Here is a 22,450-nt window from a genome sequence, read left to right as displayed (position 1 = left end):
ATCATTAAAGGTCTCACAGGGGGGAAGAGTACTTTTCTTCCGCAGGCTACGAAGGGCAAGGAACCTCGTCGAAGATGTGGGCCTTCCTTTTCAGGCTCAAAAGACGTTTTTTCATCCTTCAGGGTCGACTGACAAGGGCTTCGAAGCCTTTTAGGGCCTCCTCCATGAACCTTGTCTGGCAAGCCAAGAGCGGGCTTCTCCAGACCCGCAAACAAGGCTCCTTCAGCATGAAGGCGCACCCTCACCTGTATCGGGGTGGGGGGGGGGCGTCTTTGCTGGTTTCAGGACCCGTGGACTTCCCTGGTGCAAAACAAGTGGTTCCACAAAGTCATTCAGTCCAGCTACAAGATTGAGTTTCGGTCTTGTCCCCCGGCAAGGTTCTTTCCTTCCAACTTGCGCCTGTCCCTGGACCGCTTACAAGGTCTGTTTGGACCGTTACAAGACCTGTTACATCAAGGGATGATTGTCCCGGTTCCGACTTTGGAATGGTTTCAGGGTTTTTACTCAAACCTGTTCACAGTTCCCAGGAAGGAAGGCAAAGTGCGTTCAATCCTGGACCTCAAGGAGCTGAACTGCTTTGTGCAGGTGCAGACGTTCAGAATTGAGTCCATTTGTACCGTGGTGGCATCCCTGCGTCAGGGGGATTTCCTTGCATCTATCGACATCAAGGATGCTTACCTTCACATTCCAATATGTGCCAGTCACCAGCGCTTCCTCCGCTTTGCCGTGGGAGAGGAGCATTATCAGTTTGTGGTCTTACTGTCAGGGAACTAGCCGCATGAATACGCACGCACGTATTGCAAACGCACGTCCGCTAGGGCGAAGACGTGTGCGTGCTGGCCCACAAAGTGGATGTCCAATCCCAGCACCCTCTGGCCTTTAAAAGGATATCTGTGGCACATGAACATTGCTGACTGGTCTTCAGCTTCCTGTTTCCTGTTTCCTGCTTCCTGTGTTTGTTGCTGCTTCTGATCACCTGTTGACAACCCGGCTTGTTCTTGGATTCCTCTTGTCTCGCTCCCAGCTCTGACCTCGGATTGTTCACGGATCTTCTCTTGTCATCTGCCCTGTGTATGAACCCGGCTTGCCTAACCACGACTCTGCTATCTGATCTGCTGACCTCTGGCTTACTGACCTCTGCTTCTGTCCCCGACTACGCCTTTGGCTGTGCCTTGTCTGCTGTGACCTGCCTTGGTGCCCACCTGCTGTACCCAGCCTGCAGAACCTGCTTCCAGTACTTACCTGTTGATCCTGCCAGCTGCACTCTCCATTACAAACTACTTCCAGCCGTGTGCAGTCTGCAACTACCACAGCACTCCTGGGTCCTAGTGCTCACCTCCTCTGGTGTTCACCTGCAGAGATATATTCCTACCATCAACCCTCATCTGGGGCACAGCTGGCAATCCCTGCTTCTTTGGGCTTCGTGCTTCCTGTTACCACCTTCAGGGACACCAAGCACTCAGCCGCAAGGAGAGCCCTCTCGGCATTTCGGCTTCAGGACCAGGTACGTGACAGTACCAGTCAGCCATAAAATGTCTGAAGCCGACAGAGGTGCGTCTCCGCTAGAGGCTTTGTGCCAACAAGTTACAGCCCTCACACAAGCCGTACAGAATTTACAAGAAGGCTATATGCAACTAGAAGGTCGCCTGCACAGCATACCCTCTACGTCCTTTTCTGCTTGCCAGAATACCGCACATGAGGTCTCTGCTCCAGCCTCTGCTGTTTTTGAACGCACTGCTGTCATACCCACAGTAGTGGTACCTCCACCTGAACCAAGGGTCCCCATACCCGAACGTTTCTCCGGGGACCGAAGAAAATTCAGAGCGTTTAAAAATGCTTGTCAGTTATACCTAGCTCTGCAGCCACGGACTTTCTCCCTTGAAACTGTCAAAGTCGGTTTCATCATCTCCTTGCTGACAGAAGAACCTCAATCCTGGGCCCATCATCTTATGGAACAAAGTAACCCAGTCCTAGACTCAGTTTCAGCCTTTTTTGAAGCCATGGCACAGCTGTATGATGACCCCCAGCGAATGGCTTCGGCCGAAGCGGCCCTGCACACACTCCAGCAAGGGAATCGGCCTGTAGAGGACTATACGGTTGAATTCCGCAAATGGTCAGCAGATACAGACTGGAATGAAGCCGCACTCAAGTACCAGTTCCGGCTTGGTCTGTCCGAGGCGCTCAAAGATGAACTGGCCCGGGTGGAAGCTCCCACTACCCTTGAACGCCTTATACAGTTGGCTATACAGCTTGACCGCCGATTACGGGAGCGGCGCTTTGAACGGACTCAATCTTACAAACCTCCAGTAACCACCACTACACCCATGCAATTCGGCCTGTTGCGGCCTTCCCTGACCCCTGAAGAGAGGATCCGCCGGCGGCAAGCCAACCTTTGTCTATACTGTGGCGGTACGGGACATTTCCTTCGAAACTGCCCTGTGAGACCCAGTAAGTTCCTGTCCTCTCGTCCCACATATGCCTCTGTCGCTGGATCCTCCCCCGCTCATATCATCTTGCCTGTCTCACTGCAAGTGGCAGAAGGGGAAGTCAAATTCCGAGCCATTGTTGATTCAGGCGCCTGCAGTTGTTTTCTGGATCTTACATTAGCTAAGAAATTACAGATTCCACTTAGACCTAAAAGACTGAGTCTTACTGTTCACCTGGCAGACGGCACCATTCCCAAGTCGGGGCCCATTACCCAAGAGACTGAACCAATTCTAACGATTACTGACTCTGGACATCAAGAGTTCCTATGTTTCGATGTCCTCTACTCCCCCTTGTTTCCGGTAATACTCGGCCTTCCCTGGTTGAGGGCCCATAATCCCAAGATTGACTGGTCTAAAGGGGAGATCATGTTCCCTTCAGCCTACTGCCAGCAGCATTGTTTCGCTCCTGAACCATTGGACTCTCCCAGCTGCCTGACCGTTCAGGCATTCTCAGATATCGGTCAGTATGTGCCTACTAGCTATCATGACTTCCTGGATGTGTTCGATAAGAAGAAAGCTGATGTGTTGCCACCTCATCGCTCTTATGACTGTCCTATTGAACTACTTCCAGGTGCAGAAATTCCTTTTGGTCGGATTTTTCCATTATCAGAAATAGAGCTGGAGGCTCTACGACTCTACATAAACGAGAATCTGGAAAAAGGATTTATCCGTCCATCCTCTTCCCCTGCAGGAGCAGGAATCTTCTTTGTTCAAAAGAAGGATCATACACTCAGACCTTGTGTAGATTACAGGGAATTGAATAAAATTACTGTCAAGAACCGCTACCCGCTACCTCTCATACCAGAACTGTTTCAACGATTTCGAGCTGCTCGAGTTTTCACTAAACTGGATCTACGAGGTGCATACAATTTAGTCCGAATTAGAGAAGGCGACGAGTGGAAAACGGCCTTCCGAACCCGTTTCGGACATTTTGAATACCTTGTGATGCCTTTTGGACTTTGCAATGCCCCAGCCACTTTCCAACACCTTGTAAATGACATCTTTAGAGAATTTCTGGATTACTTCCTTATAGTCTATCTTGATGATATTCTCATTTTCTCTGCATCTCTTGAATTGCATCGTGTGCACGTAAAGAAAGTCTTGTCTACCCTCAGGAAACATGGACTCTACGCCAAGGCAGAGAAATGCGAATTTGAGAGACAAACCATCCAGTTCCTAGGATTGATCATATCCACTGATGGTATCGCTATGGACCCCCAAAAGGTGTCTTCCATCCTGGAATGGCCTGCCCCAGTGGATAAAAAAGGAATCCAAAGATTTGTGGGGTTCGCCAACTTTTACAGGAGATTTATTAAAGGGTTCTCATCCATTATTGCTCCCATTACCCAGCTCACACGGCAACATTCCCGATTTCAGTGGTCCCAGGAAGCCCAGGCGGCCTTCAATAAACTGAAAGCTCTTTTCACCTCCGCTCCAATACTTCGGCACCCAGACCCTGCTCTGCCTTATGTCTTGGAGGTTGATGCCTCCGAGGTCGCCACTGGGGCAATCTTGTCACAACGTATGGGGCCTAAAGCCTTGCTCCATCCGGTAGCTTTTTTTTCTCGGAAGCTGAGTCAAGCAGAAAGGAATTATGATGTCGGTGATCGGGAGCTACTGGCTATCAAAACAGCCTTAGAAGAATGGCGATATCTTTTGGAAGGAGCTGCCCATCCAGTGATGATATTTACAGATCACAAGAATCTGGAATATCTTAGGACTGCTAAACGCCTTAGGCCTCGGCAAGCACGGTGGGCTTTGTTCTTCTCCCGATTTAATTTTCATATCACCTACAGGCCAGGGTCAAAAAACGGCAAGGCCGATGCACTTTCACGAATGTTTCCAGAGACCCCTGAAATAGCCTCCTCCAGTACCATCCTTTCACCACAAAACTTTTTGTTGTTGCAACCTGATTTAAAATCAGCCATCCAGCAAGCTTCCACTCAGTGTCCGGAGTCTGAAGTTCGTTCCTTGAAAAAACAAGACAATTTTTTCTGGCAAAATAACAAGATCTTCGTTCCACAAGAAGCAAGGACCCTAGTCCTGAAGGCATGTCATGACCATCAATTAGCGGGTCATTTCGGGGTACACAAGACCATTGAGCTCATTCAACGATCTTTTTGGTGGCCAGGCCTGAGTCAGGACTGTAAGGATTATGTTGGCTCCTGTACTACGTGCCTTCGTAATAAGGGAAGTAACACCAGAGCCTGGGGCCTGCTAAGGCCGTTACCAATTCCTGATTTGCCCTGGAAGATGTTGTCAATGGACTTTATAGTGGACCTGCCTCCGGCTGAGGGATTCACATCCATCTTTGTAGTCATTGATCGATTATCTAAGATGTCGCATTTTGTGCCTATGGTGGGCACACCTTCAGCCACAGACACGGCTCAGGCTTTTATTAAAGAAGTAGTGAGACTTCACGGCTTGCCCAAAAGCATTGTATCAGACAGAGGTGTGCAATTTACCTCCAAATTCTGGAGAACCCTTTGCAAAGCTTTAAATATTGATGTCTGCTTGTCCTCAGCCTACCACCCACAAAGCAATGGTCAGACAGAGAGGACCAACCAGACCTTAGAGCAGTATCTTCGGTGTTTCTCCACCTTTTCACAGGACAACTGGGTATCTCTGCTCCCCTGTGCTGAATTTGCCTACAATAACTCAGTGCACGCGGCCACCAACCAAACCCCATTCTGGGCTAACTATGGCTTTCATCCATGCTTTTTTCCAGATTCTCTGCCAGAAACTGATGTGCCCGCAGTACAAGATAGATTAACCTCCATCTTTACGAATTACCAGACCCTGCAGGAGGCAATACAAAAGGCCCAGGATGACTATAAAAGGAATTATGATAAGAAGAGAAGGGAGAATCCGGCCTTCAAGGTTGGTGACAGAGTGTGGCTGTCTACGGCCAACCTAAAACTCCCCTGTCCTTCTCGTAAGCTGGGACCAAGGTTCATCGGACCTTTCGGAATTAAAAGAATCATCAATCCTGTGGCTTTCGAACTTTCTCTTCCGCAATCTTACAAAATTCACCCAGTCTTCCATGTGTCTCTTCTTAAACCTGCTGTTCCAGATCGTTTCCCAGGAAGGGAGAACCCACCGCCACCTCCAATTACTATTGGCGAGGAAACTGAATTTGAGGTGGAAGCAATACTGGATTGCAGAAAGCGAGGAAGACATATTCAGTATCTTGTTAAGTGGAAGGGATATCCACCTGAAGAAAATTCATGGGAGCCTGAGGTAAATATTCATGCCCCCAGGTTACTGCAAGAATTCTTCAACAGAAACCCTGAGAAGGTGTCACGTTTGGGCATCCGGAGGCTGCCCATAAGGGGGGGGCACTGTCAGGGAACTAGCCGCATGAATACGCACGCACGTATTGCAAACGCACGTCCGCTAGGGCGAAGACGTGTGCGTGCTGGCCCACAAAGTGGATGTCCAATCCCAGCACCCTCTGGCCTTTAAAAGGATATCTGTGGCACATGAACATTGCTGACTGGTCTTCAGCTTCCTGTTTCCTGTTTCCTGCTTCCTGTGTTTGTTGCTGCTTCTGATCACCTGTTGACAACCCGGCTTGTTCTTGGATTCCTCTTGTCTCGCTCCCAGCTCTGACCTCGGATTGTTCACGGATCTTCTCTTGTCATCTGCCCTGTGTATGAACCCGGCTTGCCTAACCACGACTCTGCTATCTGATCTGCTGACCTCTGGCTTACTGACCTCTGCTTCTGTCCCCGACTACGCCTTTGGCTGTGCCTTGTCTGCTGTGACCTGCCTTGGTGCCCACCTGCTGTACCCAGCCTGCAGAACCTGCTTCCAGTACTTACCTGTTGATCCTGCCAGCTGCACTCTCCATTACAAACTACTTCCAGCCGTGTGCAGTCTGCAACTACCACAGCACTCCTGGGTCCTAGTGCTCACCTCCTCTGGTGTTCACCTGCAGAGATATATTCCTACCATCAACCCTCATCTGGGGCACAGCTGGCAATCCCTGCTTCTTTGGGCTTCGTGCTTCCTGTTACCACCTTCAGGGACACCAAGCACTCAGCCGCAAGGAGAGCCCTCTCGGCATTTCGGCTTCAGGACCAGGTACGTGACACTTACCCTTTGGTCTCGTCTCTGCTCCTCGGGTCTTCACAAAAGTGCTAGCTTTGCTACGTAAATGGGGGATCGCAGTACTGGGCTACTTGGACGATCTCTTTCTGCGAGCGGAGTCTCCTTCTGCTCTAGTGGAAAGCCTGGCGATCACAATATGAACTCTGTGGGAGTTCGACTGGATTCAGAATTTTCAGAAGTCTGCCCTGGTTCCGTCCAAAAAGCTGGACTATCTGGGCCTGACTCTGGACTCAGCGTTAGCCAGAGTGTTCCTTCCTCTGGACAAACTCCAGAAATTGCAGGCTACAATTTGTCTCCTGCTGTTCAACATATGGTCATCCCTCCGGACATGCATGCGGGTGCTGGGCCTTATAGTGTCTACCTTCCAGGTGGTTCCATTTGCACAGTTCCATGCGAGGTCCCTGCAAAGGGAGATTCTGACCAAGTTGAACAAGACTCTGGACAATCAGATCCGGCTGAGTTGGGGAACAAAGGAGTCCCTGATTAGGTAGCTTTGTTTTCTGGTTCTTCGGCTGGGCAAATTCTTCCTCCCCTTGTATTGGACAGTGGTCACCATGGATGCCACAGAGGCATTCTCGGCAAGCTTTCTGCTCAGCGGATCTGGGCACTGGAAGTGTCCAGACTACCGATCAATGTCTTGGAACTCTGAGCGTTGAATTGTCCGTCTTCAGGGTTGTCCAGTGTGCATTCAATCGGACAGTGCCACAGCTGTGGCTTATATCAATCACCAAGGGGGCACAAGAAGTGTCCTGGCGGCTCTGGGGATAGCCGGCATTCTAAGGTGGGCAGAACGGTTAGTTCCAGCCCTCTCCGCCATACACATTCCCGGGGTGGAAAACTGTCAGGCGGATTACCTCAGTTGGCAGGCATTGGACTAAGGGGAGTGGTCCCTTCATCCCGAGGTGTTTCATCAGTTTTGTCTTGGCTCAACAGAAAGGTACAGAGGTTTGTGGCTCGGTCAAGGGATCCTCTGGCGAATGCCACAGATGCGCTGGTGGCCCTGTGGGGTCAGTATCGTCTGATTTACGCCTTCCCTCCTCTCAAGCTTCTGCCACGACTTCTTTGCAGGATTGAGGCAGGAAGGGATTCTGGTCATCTTAGTGGCTCCGGACTGGCCTCACCGGCCTTGGCACGCCGATCCGGTGGAGCTGGTTACCGACGTGGAAGCTTCTTCTCAGGGAAGATCTGCTGTCCTAAGGACCGATCTTCCATCCTGCTTTGCAGTAGCTGGCTTTGACGGCTTGGCTGTTGAATGCCAGTGCTGAAGAATAGAGGTTTATCTGAGTCAGTGATTCCTACACTGTTAAAAGCTAGGAAATCTACTTATCTACTTCTATGAGGATCTACCATCGTACGTGGAAGACGTAAATTGCGTGGTGTGAGTCTCTTGGGGTTCATCCTCACTCCTTCTCAGTGGCTCAGATCTTGACCTTTCCTGAACGGGAGGTTGAGCAGAAATTGTCCTTGAGTACCATCAGGGGCCAGGTGTTGGCTTTGGCGGTCTTCTTCCAATGACCTTTGACCACACACTCCCTGGTGTGTACCTTTATTCAGGGTGTTCGACATTTGGTTCCTCCAGTACAGGGTCCATTGCCACCTTGGGACCCCAAGTTGGTGCTTTCGGTCCTCCAGAAGCCTCCCTTTGAAAATCTTTGGGAGATTCCCCAGCTTACACTTTCCCAGAAGGTGGCCTTTTTGGTGGCTATCGGCATTATCTTGTCGTTCACCTTACCTGGTGATTCACAGAGATATAGGTAGGTAGTTCTTCGCCCCTGTCCATTGTTCCTTCCAAAGGATGTCTCTGATATTCATTTGAAGACATTGTGTTGCCTTCCCTGTGTTCCAGGCCTAAACATCTGAAGGAAATTGCCTTGCATGTCTTGAATGTGATCCGGGCAATTAGGGTGTACCTGGCAGCTCTGGAGTCTTTCAGGAAGTCAGACTCTCTTTGTGCTCATGGATGGGCCTCTGCAACTATTTCCAGATGGATCAAACAGACAGTGATTCAGGCCTATTCCATCAAGGGTCATGTTGCTCCTTTCCCTGTTAAGGCACACTCAACTCGGGTGCTTAGTGCCTCCTGGGCTTTCCGTCATCAGGCTTGAGCCCCGGTTCACACTTGTGCGTGTGCGGGGTTCGCATGTAATGTTTGAGCGCACTGCTCCGACATTACATGCGATCGGCTGTGCGGTGCGAGTTTAGCCATACAGTTTGTATGGCTAAATTCGCACCGCAGCCGCACCAAACACGCACAGGGACCCTTTTTGGCAGCCGCATCAGGATCGGATCGCACAGCGGTTCACACTTGTGCGATCCGATCCTGTGCGAACTGCACGATCGCACTGCGATATGCGATCAAACTGGGGGTGTCGTTAAGATTACATTGACACCCCCAGCGTATCGCATATGGCAGTGTGAACTGCCGGGGGTGCGTGTGCGATGCGGGAACAGGCTGCGGATTCGCAGACTTCTCGCACTCGCATAAGTGTGAACCAGACCTCAGTGATACAGGTTTGCAAGGTGGCCACTTGGTCATCGGTGCACACTTTTACAAAGTTTTATAAAGTGGATGTGTTGGCATCTGTGGATGCTTCTTTTGGCCACAAGGTTTAGAAGGCTGCTGTTGAGAGGACCTGATCCTCTTCAAGGGTGTATTGTTTTTTTCAGGTGGGCTCCAGTTGTTTTGGTTGAGTTCCTGTTGCCTGATTGGCTACTGTTTAACCTTGGGAATTTTTATGCTGTTCACACCCCTCATATTTAACACTGCTTTGGGACGTCCCAACGGTTATAAATATCTGAAGCTGTGTCCATCAATGAACGAAAGAGAAAATGGGATTTTTGACTTACCGTAAAATCCATTTCTCTAATTTTCATTGACAGACACATCACCCACCCCTCTGTGGAGTTGAAATTCTTCTGACACTGCTTGTAACTAAACTGCGTGCTTATAGCAGAGAGAGAGAGTATACCCCCTGGCACTCGGCTCTAGAAAAACACTGTTCTGTGTCTCCCCGGCATCTGTGTTTTTCATAGGCAGCTGCAGGGGAAACGTTGTTTGCCTTATGTTGGGGAGGGGGTGGATACTAAAGGGCGGCACAGGGAGCAGGGATGCGCGGCTATTTTTGGCTTTATATAGGGAGGGGGTGGGTGCTAAAGCTGGCACGGTAGTGGAGATGGGTCCACAAGCCAATCACAGTCAATTTTAGACCCACCCCCTACTCTCTGTGCCATCCTTTAGTACCTGCCCCCTTCCTCACATAAACAAAGGTGTTTTCCCCAAGTGCAGCTGTAGGGGAGACACAGAAAGATGAATGACTTCTGTTCTTCTCCCTGGACTTTTCACATTACTCGGAATACTGCAACTCCAGCTCCCCATATCTTCTTCAATTCCCAGGTCCAGTAAGCAGGGCTATGGGTAGCTGCAATTTAGCTCCGCCTACAGGAACAGTGGATAGGAGAAGGGTGAGAAGAGTCAGAGATCCAGTACCCTAAATACTATGAAATCCAGGTGGAAGACACAGGTAAACAGTGCAGAAATGAGATAGAGGGGATATCTTACTACTGCACCCTGTATTCCGTGTCACTATTGACCTCTGTAATCTATAGTAAGTGACGCAGAGCTCATAAGTTGCTCAGAGGTCAGTAGAAAGAGAAGTAGAGTTTAGGGAGCAGTAGTAAGTGATGTGGAGTCAAGGGGTCAGTAGTAAGTGATGTGGAGTTCGGAGATCAGTAGTAAGTAAGGTGAAGTTTAATGGTGAGAAGTAAGTGAGGCAGAGTTCAGTGGTCAGTAGAAAGTGAGGCAGATTTTAGAGGTCAGTAGTAAGTGATGTGGAGTTCAGAGGTCAGTAGCAACTGAGGCAGAGTTCAGGAGTCAGTAGTAAGTGATGTGGAGTTCAGGGGTCAGTAGTAAGTGAAGTAGAGTTCAGAGGTCAGTAGTAAGTGATGTGGAGTTGAGAGTCAGTTGTAAGTGAGGCAGAGTTCAGAGGTCAGTAGTGAGTGAGGTGGAGTTCAGGGGTCAGTGGTAATTGAGGCAGAGTTCTGAGGTCATTAGTAAGTAAGGTAGATGTCAGGGGTCAGTAGTAAGTGAACCAAAGTTCAGAGGTCAGTAGTAAGTAGGGCGGAGTTCAGGGGTCAGTAGTAAGTGAGGCGGAGTTCAGGGGTCAGTAGTATGTGAGGCGGAGTTCAGGGGTTAGTAGTAAGTGAGGCAGAGATCATAGGTCAGTAGTAAGTGAGTCAGAGTTCAGGGGTCAGTATTAATTGAGGGTTCAGAGGTCAGTAATAAAAAAAGATCAGCTTGGCTTTCAGACTAATGCTGTTGAGTTTTCCCACGCCATTGGCGCAGCACAGTGTTCCCATGGTTTGCACTTAGACTTCTGTTAAGTCACATGGTTTTGATGCGCTTTCTGAAAGTGCACCGAAACCACCCTTTCAGTTTTTGTTTTTAGAAAGTGATCCCAAACTGGGATATAATAGAAGTCTATGGCAAAATGCAACTAACCCACATGGACACTGCAGGTACACTGCGCTGCCACCATGTAAATTATACAGCATCAGTTGAAATAACATGAGACAGGAAACAGGCATGGGTGGTACCACTATGTAGGACCAGCGAATAGGTGAAAGGATAGAAGAGCCAGAGATCCAGTACCCTAAATACTATGAAGAGTCCAGGAGGAAGATACAGGTAAACAGTGCAGAAACGAGAGAGAGGGAGTAACCTACTACTGCACCCTGTACTCTGTGTCACTATTGACCTCTGTACTCTATTAAATGACGTAGAGCTCAGAAGTGACTCAGAGGTCAGTAGAAAGAGAAGTGGACTTCAGGGATCAGTAGTAAGTGATGTGGAGTTAAGGGGTCAGTAGTAAGTGATGTGGAGTTTGGAGATCAGTAGTAAGTGAGGTGGAGTTTAACCACTTCCCACCTGCCCACCGTCAAATGACGGCGGAGCGGTCCAGCTATTGTTCTGGGACGCCGTCATATGACGGCGCACCAGAACTGCCTCTCTCGCGCACCCCCAGGGGCACGCAGTACGGCGATCGTGGACGCTCCATGTTGCTAGAACAAGGCTCTTTACCCATGTGATCCAATCACAGCCGGTCACATGTAAATGAGGAAGTACCGTTTATTGGCTCTCCTCACCTCACACTGTCAGAGTGTGTGGCGAGGAGAGCCGATCAGCGGCTCCTTCTCAAAGGGGAACCTAGAAAAGGTAATCAGGGCACTGATTACAGAAAAGCTTAAAAACAGTACCCGCCATCAGTGCCCATAGTGTTGCCAGTCAATGCCTGCTCATCTGTGCTGCCCATCGGTGTCCATCAGTGCTGCCCGTCAGTGCTCAACAGTGCCACCCGTCAGTGCCGCCTATCAGTGCCACCTATCAGTTCCCATAGGTGCGGAATATTAGTACCTCCTCATCAGTACCACCTCATCAATGCCCATAAGTGCCACCTCATCAGTGCCCATCAGTGCCGTCTCATCAGTGCACATCAGTGAAGGATAAAAATTACTTATTTTCCTAATTTACTCACAGAAAATACATTTAATTTTCTGTCTTTTTTTTTTGTAAGAAATAAAAAAAACCTGCAGTGATTAACCAGTTCCCGACCGCTTACATTATATTTACTGTGGCAGGCTGACTTGTACAGGCAAAACGACGTAGGTCTACGTCACTCGCCTGGGGGGAGCTAGGGGGCAAGTGCTCCTGCCCCCGATCGTCAGTGGGGAAGCTGAGGCACGGGTCAGGCTGCTCCGATTGCCACCTGACACCCGCAATCGCTCCCCGCAGAGAGAGACGGATGGTCAGCTGTTGTTAACACAGCCGACCGTCCTTCTCCCTGAAATGATCACAGAGCTCATGTGATCCTTCTATATAGGATCATATGTCTCTGTGGTCATATCAGAAGCCACGCCCCCCCCCCCCCCCCACTGTTAGAATCACTCCCCTAGGGTCACATTTAAACCCTTGATCACCTATACTGTTAACCCCTTCCCAGCCAGTGTCACTATTCCAGTAACAGTGCATATTTTTAGCACTGATTACTGTAGTAATGTCACTGGTACCCCCAAAAGTGTCAAAAATATCAGTTAGGGGTCCGATCTGTCCTCTGCAATGTCGCAGTCCCGCTAAAAATCGCAGATTGCCAACATTACTAGTAAAGTAAAAAAAAAAAAAACATTAAAATGACATAAATCGTTCCCGTACTTAGTAAACACGATAACTTTTGCGCAAACCAATCAAAATACACTTATTGCGATTTTTTTTTACTAAAAATGTGTAGCAGAAAACAAATTGGCCTAAAATGTTAAAAAATTTTGATTTTTAAATTTTTTTTTGGGAATGTCATATAGCAGAAAGTGAGAAATAGTGTTTTGTTTTTTTTTCGAAATTGTTGCTCTTTTTTTTTTATAACGCAAAAAATAAAAACAAATGATCAAATACCTCCAAAAGAAAGCTCTATTTATGGGAAAAAATAGACATAAATTTTATTTGGGTACAGCGTCATACGACCGTGCAATTGTCCGTTAAAGTAACGCAGTGCCGAATCGCAAAATAGGGCCTGGTCATTAAGGGGGGAAAATCCTTCTGGTCTTAAAGTTGTTAAATACCACCAAAAGAAAGCTCTATTTGTGTGAAAAAAAATGATAAAAATGTCATATGGGTACAGTGTAGCATGACAGCGCAATTGTCATTCAATGTGTGACAGCGCTGAAAGCTGAAAATTGGCCTGGGCAGGAAGGGGGGGAAAGTGCCCTGTATTGAAGTAGTTAAGGGTCAGAAGTAAGTGAGGCAGAGTTCAGGGGTTAGTAGTAAGTGATGTGGAGTTCAGAGATCAGTATCAGTAAAGCATTTTGCTTCATTATACATTGTATCTGATTGATCATTTTTTGATAGGTTTTTAGATTTACCCTGTTTTTCACGTATCCCTTATAAACCCGTTTCATGAAAATCCTTTTTTCTGGAAGAATTCTTCCACCTCCTTCACCTGTTGAGGTGCAGGGTACATTTGTAAGAATTTGTGGTTGAACGAGTTCTTGATTTCAGGATCTTTAGGAACACATCACAATATCTGGTTCAATGGGAAGGGGTATGGGCCACAGGAAAATACTTGGGAACCTGAGGAGAATGTTTATGCTCCCAGAATGATAAAAGAGTTCCATCAGAAGTTTCCTCACCAGCCTGGCCTTAAGATGTTCAGGGGCCACTGTGGAAGGAGGGGAGTACTGTGAGGGTCTGGATCGGAACCTGCAACTGCTTTGGTGTATTTGTTGTGGCTCTTCTCGCTGTGCCACCTGAGATGCTGGATAACTCCCTGTCTGATCCCTGATGACAAACTTGCCTTTTCCCTTTGTTGCTGGTGAACCTTGAACTCCTTGCTCCTCCCATGGACTTCCTATCTAAGCCCTGCTTTTGCACATCCTGTGTGCCAGATTATTGTGCCCACTCCAGCAGATATCTTGCTCCTTTGCATACTTGCAGCTGTCCTCATCTCCACTACCATTTATTATTGACATTTGGCTTGTTCCTCGACAATGCTTCTGCTTGATCCCAACCTGCAAGCATTTGTTACCAACCTTTGGCATGTTTACTGACTACACTTTATCCCTACATGCCATATCTGACACTGGACTGCGGCTTGTTCACCTCCTGATAGGACGATCCTGAGATCCACAACCTGGTACTAACTTGCAGCAAAAACCATCTCCTCCATGAGGAGCTCTGGGGAATACGTAGAGCTTGGGTGAGTCCAAGTCATCTACCGGGGAGGCCTGCTTATGTACCTGTCCTGCTGGTGGTCAGTGGGAGCCTCTCTACTGCTATAGCTAATGGTCTGTGGTCCTGAACCCTCACCATGACAGTTGCCCTTCTCTGCATTATCTCCAGTTCCCCAAAAACCTTTTTGTGGTGCCTAAAACAAAATTGCATGTTTCAGATGGGGGTCTTACTAATGCTTTTTACAGGAGCAAAACTCCCCCTCTGGAGTCTATATCTTCTATAATAAAGGAAAGTATTTTGCTTGCTTTAGAAACTATAGCTTGGCATTACATTTTATTATTAAAGGAGTTGTAAACTCCGAAGTTTTTTTATCTTAATGCATTCTATGCATTAAGATAACAAGCCTTCTGTGTGCACCAGCCCCCCTAACACTTACCTGAGGTCCCTCTCTGTCCAGCGATGTCCACGACTGCCTCAGCCTCAGCCTACCGAGATTGGCTGAGACACAGCAGCTTCCGCTGCTGTCAGTTAAAATCAGCTAGCCAATCAGGGGAGAAAGTGTCTGAATGGTGTGGGGGGCACTGAACAGGAGAGAACAGGAGAGAGGGGCCAGGATCACAGAAGAGGGACCCGAGAAGAAGAGGATTCAGGCTGCTCTGTGCAATTGTAATACATGACATGTGTTAACTATTCTATACTTGTAGGTTAAAACAAAAACATATTTTTAATCAAGAGACTTGCAATTTAAATTATGCAAACTAAACATTCATGTTATTTGAATGGTTAACCTTAGACAATGAAATGTACTTTTATATTACCATCACCATATCTTAAAGCGTTAGTTACCCCAACTCTTCATATTCTTGATATGTTCCTGTTGTACCATGTACTTGTATGAGAAAGTATTCTGTTCTCTTTGTATTGCTTCCTTTACGGGAAATCCCTTGCTTTCCCATTAATAACTGACCACACCAAGCAGGAGAGCACACCGTGGTCAGTTCTCTAGCTATGCTGTAAACTCAAGCTGCTCTCCTCCAATAATCAGACATGCCCCCACTGCATAGCCATTCATTGGGAAGCTCAACATGCTGCTGCTTCTCCTCCCCCCAGCCCTTATGCAGCTTAGAACAGGGAAAATGAGATCACTTATGAAAAAGGGTAAAAAGGTATTTATAATGTTTTTTTTTATATCTATACAAAAATGTTTTACCTTTCATTTTTATTTTAAACTGAATGGGTTGTTTTACAAGGTGATCATTTACAATCACTTTAAATCCATATGTCATATATATTTTAATTCTCAGCTTCTTAAAGACACCAGCCAGTATGTGATGTCTGAGCTTGCAGCTTTGGAGGATCAACAAAAAGAGATGGATGCAAGAGCTGCAGTAGTAGAAAAGAATCTTCGAACTCTTATGGAAGATGGTATTTTATTACAAATCATTACTTTATTATTTTTTGTTTTTAATGCTACACAATTGCATTTAGTCAGCTGATGACACATACTGTAGGCTGAAGCGGTGTTTATACTTTCTGCCCTCAGTAAAAAGAAAGCTAAAGTATTACAATACTATCAAACACAAATTATCACATTTTGTCAGGATTCAGCAGCTGGGAGACCAGACGTACACTATATTGTCAAAAGTATTGGGACGCCTGCTTTTACACGCAGATGAACTTTTGACCATTCTTTCAGAAGTGCATTTGTTAGGTCAGACACTGATGTTGGACGAGAAGACCTGGCTCGCAGTCTTTGCTCCAATTCATCCCAAAGCTGTTCAATCAGGGTTAAGCTCAGGACTCAGTGCAGGCAAGTCAAGTTCCTCCACCCCAAACTCGCTCATCCGTGTCTTTATGGACTGGTCTAAATCATTTGGATGGGTGATTATGGTGTGGGGTTGTTCTTCAGGGGTTGGGCTTGGCATCTTCGTTCCAGTGAAGAGAACTCTTAAGGCCCCAGCATACAAGACATTTTGGACAATTTCATGCTCCCCACTTTGTGGGAACAGTTTAGGTAGGGCCCCTTCCTGTTCCAACAAGACTGCGCACCAGTGTACAAAGCAAGGTCCATAAAGACATGGATGAGTGAGTTTGGAGCGAATGAACGTGACTAGGGATTGGGGAACGGTTCAGCCTGAGCATGAGTTTGGGTCGAACATTTGCCTGTTCGGCCGTTGCCAGGCCTTCTCGTCCAACATCAGTGCACATCTGGAAGAATGGTCAAACATTCCCATAGACACCCTCCTAAACCTTGTGGACAGCCTTCCCAGAAGAGTTGAAGCTGTTAAAGCTGCAAGGAGTGGGCCAACTCAATATTGAACCCTACAAACTAAGACTGGGATTCCATTAAATTTCATGTTTGTGTAAAGTCAGGCGTCCCAATACTTTTGACAATATATTGTATGTAGCTACACACAGGAAACTGGGACCAAACAATGTATCTATCTTTAAAGTGGGGTTTAATTACAGTGAAACAAAAGACAATCACACACCAGCAAACAGTAAACATGAACAAACCCCAGTGACAAAACACCGTAATAAACCTAAAAAGAAAATCCCTAATAAACAGAGATCTAACAACTAACTATATACAAAATATGTACACAATTAGGGATGAGGGTAGCAGGGAATACCAGGGATGCAAAAAAGGGGGGAATCAAAACTGGTTACAGAAACCAGGAGTAGGAGTAAGCAGTAGGGTACAGGATGCTAGATACTGTAGCTCAGGAGCAGGATACACAGGAATAAAGAATCTGTCAACAAGGAGGCAATCAAAATATTGACGCAAGGTTAGTAGGAGCAGCCTTATATAGCCATCTACCAGCTGAAATAAGGGGGAGCTGATCACTGAAGCCTGCTGGCTTCTGGGAGACACCTTGTGGTGGACACTGGAACTGCAGCAATCATCCCAGAGCACCATAGTAGAGGGCTGCATTGGGTTTGGGCTCCAACGAAAATCTTGCGGGAGCGGTCGGTTTTACCTTTGCTGCGGGCGGGAGTGGGCGGTCAGAAAATTTTGCGGGAGACCCGTGGGGAACAGTGTAGTAGAAATGGAGTTAACACAAGAAGTTGAGAAGAAAATTAAAGCGGCTGTTTAATTGACAAAATCAAAGCAAGGCAAGTCAGAGATCTGGAAACAATTCTCAGTTGTCACTGAAAAAAATGGGAAAGAGTTAAACTTTGTAAGTTGCGATAAAAGTACAAAAGTGTTAGTTTACAATGGACATAAATCTGGCACCTCTGCCCCAAGACGACATACCTGCACAGTTCTCTGTGGTCAAAGCAAGCTCTCGTTCCCCCATAAAACATTTTCTGCTCACGTTAAGAAAGAAACTACAGAAAAACGCAATCATGCTTAAAGTCTGTTATTCTGGATGTTAACTTATAAGGAATATTTAGTCTGAGTATTTGTGTGCATTTTTCACAAGCTTTGAGATAAAGTCCGCGGGAGCGGGCGGGAGCGGACACAAACATTGCGGGTGCGGGCAGGAGTGGAACACATAGGTTGCGGGTGCGGGTGGTCCTGGTCGTACATTCAGCGGGCGGGTGCGGGTTTAAGAAAACAGTCCCGCGCAGGGCTCTACACCACAGTGCCACCAGCAAACAAACTCAGTCCTAACACATTTACATGGCCCTAATTTTACATTCAAAATTACTTTTACACCAAAATTACAAAAGTTACAGTAGTAACCCAGGAAAGCAAATCCCACACCTTGAGTATGGCATCCAGTTTTGGTCACCAATCCTCAGGAAGGATGTCCTTGAACTGGAGAGAGTCCAAAGAAGGACAACAAAGCTAATAAGGAGTCTTGAGGACCTCAGTTATGAGGAACAGCTACACATATTAAACATATTCTTCCTGGAGAAGTGACACCTAGGAGGGGATTAAGGTAGCAATATGCAAATCCTTGAATGATGACTCTATTATTGGGAGGAAAATATTTTATTTGGATGGACCAGTGTATTTATTCAAACTTACCAGCTATATAACACAGGATTACCCTTCCCCAACTCACATTGAAACTCTTTCATCTCCCTAATTCCTAGGCTCTGACAAGGAAGCAGAGGAGACCCTTATCCAGGAATGGTTCACATTGGTGAATGAGAAAAATGCTTTAATCAGGCGGCAAGATGAACTACAGTTACTGTAAGTACTGGATATGTTTAATTCATATGACTAATCCTAAATACAACATTAAATTATGTAGAGTATAAAATAAAATTTATATCTGCCAGTCTACTGTAACCATACGTATTTGAATTGTAGTGCAGAGGAGCAAGATCTGGAGCGAAAGTTTGAACTCCTGAGCAGAGACCTCCGAGCATTGCTATGTACTGAAGGTGAGGGTTTGATATGTCCTTCTTTATGAGTTAATGTTTCTTTAAAATGATGGCTGAATCACAATACTAAAACTAAGATTTCAACATGAATAGGGAGGAAACTAACATATAAGGTGATGCTTTATAGCACCTCATTCAATCAATCAAATGCGACTATTGTAAATATAAATTTATTTTTATTGCTAGATGAAAAAATACCATATTACAATAAGTGATCCTAGGCCTACATACATTATTAAAGTGTATCTATAAATAAAACATTGGTATCTTAATTGTACAGTACAAGACACAAGTAAAGTATTCATAGACCCTGGGTTGTACCTTTGGGTGATGGGACACTGTCAAAGCTTTCAAGGACATACCCTCTGAGCCCCTCCTTTGTAACACCAACCCAGTAAGTCCTCCATTTTTGTTAGTGTTTTAAGATGACGGACCTTTTCTACCTTGCATAAAAATCACTATTAGTTAAACTACAATAAAATCCACAAACCAGATAAACGCACTACGAAGTCCAGATTCTTCAATAGTCATTCAAAGGCATCGGCATGTTGTTGGACACAGGTACTGTAAATTCTAAAACCATGTATAAGGAATTAATTATGCGTAGTACTAAATATATGTATATTTCCTTGAACCTAGCTTAATTTAGGATTTGTGACCACATACTTAGAATATGAAAAAAGCACAGAGAGAAACATGTATGTGTGTATATATATATATATATATATATATTTTAGTGATCGACAATATCGGTTTTTCGTTGCCGATACCGATATTTTGCCGATCGCATATCGGTATTGGCCGATATTTTTTTTAACACATGTAAAATTTTAAAAATGTAAAAAATCTCTTAATAAACATGTTAATCTTTATTTATTAACACTTTTAACATTCTTCCCACCTGAACTGCATGGAAACTGATAGGAAAAGTGCACTTGCAGGGACATTTGCATTTCACATCATCTGATTGTGCATTAATGCATAATAAAGTGCTGCAGTAGTCGACTCACTCACTGCAATATTTTTAATTCACTACTGCAGTGCAGTCAGTGCAAAACTGCTAGGAAAAAAGCTAGGCAACAGCTACACAGAGGATTGGGTTGGAGTCAGTGGACTACCTCTGCAGTATAGCACTCACTGCAACTACTGCAGTCAATGCAAAACTGCTAGAAAAAAAGCTAGGCAACACAACAGCTACACAGTGGTTTGGACTGGAGTCAATGGACTACCTCTGCAGTATGGCACTCACTGCAACTGCAACTACTGCATTCAGTGCAAAACTGCTAGAAAAAAAACAAGGCAACAGCTGCACATGTCACAGTGGATTGGACTGGAGTCAGTGGAGGACAATCTCTGTCTGCAGTATGGCACTCACAGCAACTATTGCAGTCAGTGCAAAACTGCTAGACAAAAAAAAGGCTAGGCAAAAGCTAGACAGTGGATTGGATTGGAGTCACTTAGTGGACTGCCTCTGCAGTAGGGCACTCACTGCAAAACTGCTAGACAAAAAAAAGGCTAGGCAAAAGCTAGACAGTGGATTGGATTGGAGTCACTTAGTGGACTGCCTCTGCAGTAGGGCACTCACTGCAAAACTGCTAGAAACAAAGCTAGGCAACAGCATGGATTGGATTGGACTCTTAGCAGTAGGGCACTCACTACAACTACTGCAGTCAGTGCAAAACTGCTAGAAATAAAGCTAGGCAACAGCTACACAGTGGATTGGATTGGAGTCAGTGGACTACCTCTGCAGTAGGGCACTCACTGCAACTAGAGCAGTCAGTACAATACTGCTAGAAAAAAAAGCTAGGCAACAGCTACACAGTGGATTGGACTGGAGTCAGTGGACTACCCCTGCAGTAGGTCACTCACTGCAACTACAGCAGTCAGGGCAAAACTGCTAGAAAAAAAGCTAGGAAACAGCTACACAGTGGATTGGATTGGAGTCACTCAGTGGACTGCCTCTGCAGTAGGGCACTCACTGCAAAACTGCTAGAAACAAAGCTAGGCAACAGCATGGATTGGATTGGACTCTTAGCAGTAGGGCACTCACTACAACTACTGCAGTCAGTGCAAAACTGCTAGAAATAAAGCTAGGCAACAGCTACACAGTGGATTGGACTGGAGTCACTCAGTGGACTACCTCTGCAGTAGGGCACTCACTGCAACTACAGCTGTCAGTGCAAAACTGCTAGAAAAAAGCTAGGCAACAACTAGACAGTGGATTGGATTGGAGTCACTCGGTGGACTACCTCTGCAGTAGGGCACTCACTGCAACTACAGCAGTCAGTGCAAAACTGCTAGAACAAAAAGCTAGGCAACAGCTAAACATTGGATTGGATTGGTTTGGACTCTTAGCAGTAGGGCACTCACTGCAACTACAGCAGTCAGTACAAAACTGCTAGAAAAAAAAGCTAGGCGACAGCTATACATTGGATTGGACACTTTGCAGTAGGTCACTCTCTGCAACTACTGCAGTCAGTGCAAAACTGCTAGAAAAAAAGCTAGGCAACAGCTACACATTGGATTGGAGTGGACACTACTCTTTTCAATAGTCCCAGTTAAGTAGAACAATATTATAATGCAGAAAGCAGAACATTTCAGCATGTCCATGGTCACCTGTTAAAGGTCTTCTGTTTTGTTCATACAATACTGCCACTTCATAAATATGCTCAGGAGGAGTGGAGGACAGAGGAGCAGAGAGAGAGGTATCTTCTAGCATGGAAAGCATGTCTTTTGTAGTGTGCATCATTTTCTCTCCAACACGGAAGAGGATGACTTCTTCTGTCAATTACTGCTTCTTTCAAATAGAGATGAAGTTCATCATCCAGGCTCATAGTTGCAGATTCAGAAGAAATTGAATCCTACACATGAGGCCCCAATAAAACACTGAAAATGTCCTGATAAATTTGACCACGATGAAGAAGATTCTCTTCTGTTTGTTGACGTATTTGTGGACATTTGTCTGTTTTTGCAGCATGCTGCTCTTCATAAAAATAGTGTTCTGGACTTATTTACCTTAGCCAATACATCATCAGAAGAGAAAGCATGGTTCTTGCATCGAGGATTCAAAAGACTTGCAAGCACAACATTTTTAATCTCTTCATGCTTCTCAAAACATATATCAATCAAAGCTCTTTGGCTTGACAGACCATCATTTGAAAGTTGGAGGGTGTTGTGTGCCATGACACAGAGGTCTAACATATCAGCAAGCCTCATTCCTTTCCGCATATTTGCTCCACTGTCTAGAAGTTGCGCAAGTATCACTCAAGTTTGAAATTGAAAAAATCGGCGCTTAGGATATATCTAGTTACTCGATAGAGTTTGGCTGCAGCCCCCTTTAAACTATAATCCGAAGATATATAGAAAGGTAAATTCAGTAGGGAAAGGGGTATGGCGCTGCCAATATATATATACCACTCAGTATCTGGAAATGTGAACAATATATGAATAAAGTGCAATGTATGTGAACAATATATAAATAAATAAATAAAGTGCAATGTGTAATAAGTGTCCAATCTGGGAATGGTGTATCCACACGTGACTAAAAGGTATCAAGGTGCCAATACCTGGTAAGGTGTGCCTGATAGTGATTGGAAATCAAACATATATAAAAAAATGACTATAAAAGGTGATATCAAAAGTTGGTCCAGTATAAAAAATAGTGAAAATATTATAGTGATGATCCAATAGTGCTCCAATAAAAACTTAATGGCATATGCAGAATAAATAAAATATAAAAAATCAGAGTGGTAAAAAATCTGTATAAAAGGTGTGTTAAATGTCCACTAGAGAT

The 22,450-nt window shown here is 45.8% G+C and overlaps 1 protein-coding gene across 1 annotated transcript in view; it reads left to right on the top strand.

The window, feature by feature from the left end:
- EHBP1L1 (EH domain binding protein 1 like 1) overlaps window positions 1-22,450 on the top strand; it is a 539,613-nt gene that overhangs the window by 482,729 nt on the left and 34,434 nt on the right. The window contains 3 exon segments of the mRNA XM_082271174.1: window positions 15,621-15,741; window positions 18,364-18,463; window positions 18,584-18,657. Coding sequence (XP_082127300.1) covers window positions 15,621-15,741; window positions 18,364-18,463; window positions 18,584-18,657 — 295 coding nt within the window.

This window comes from Pelophylax lessonae (genome assembly GCF_965119305.1).
Source record: "Pelophylax lessonae genome assembly, chromosome: 10".
Lineage (NCBI taxonomy): Eukaryota > Metazoa > Chordata > Amphibia > Anura > Ranidae > Pelophylax > Pelophylax lessonae.
Note: the sequence above shows the minus strand (reverse complement) of the source record. Positions and strands in the feature narration are given on the sequence as shown.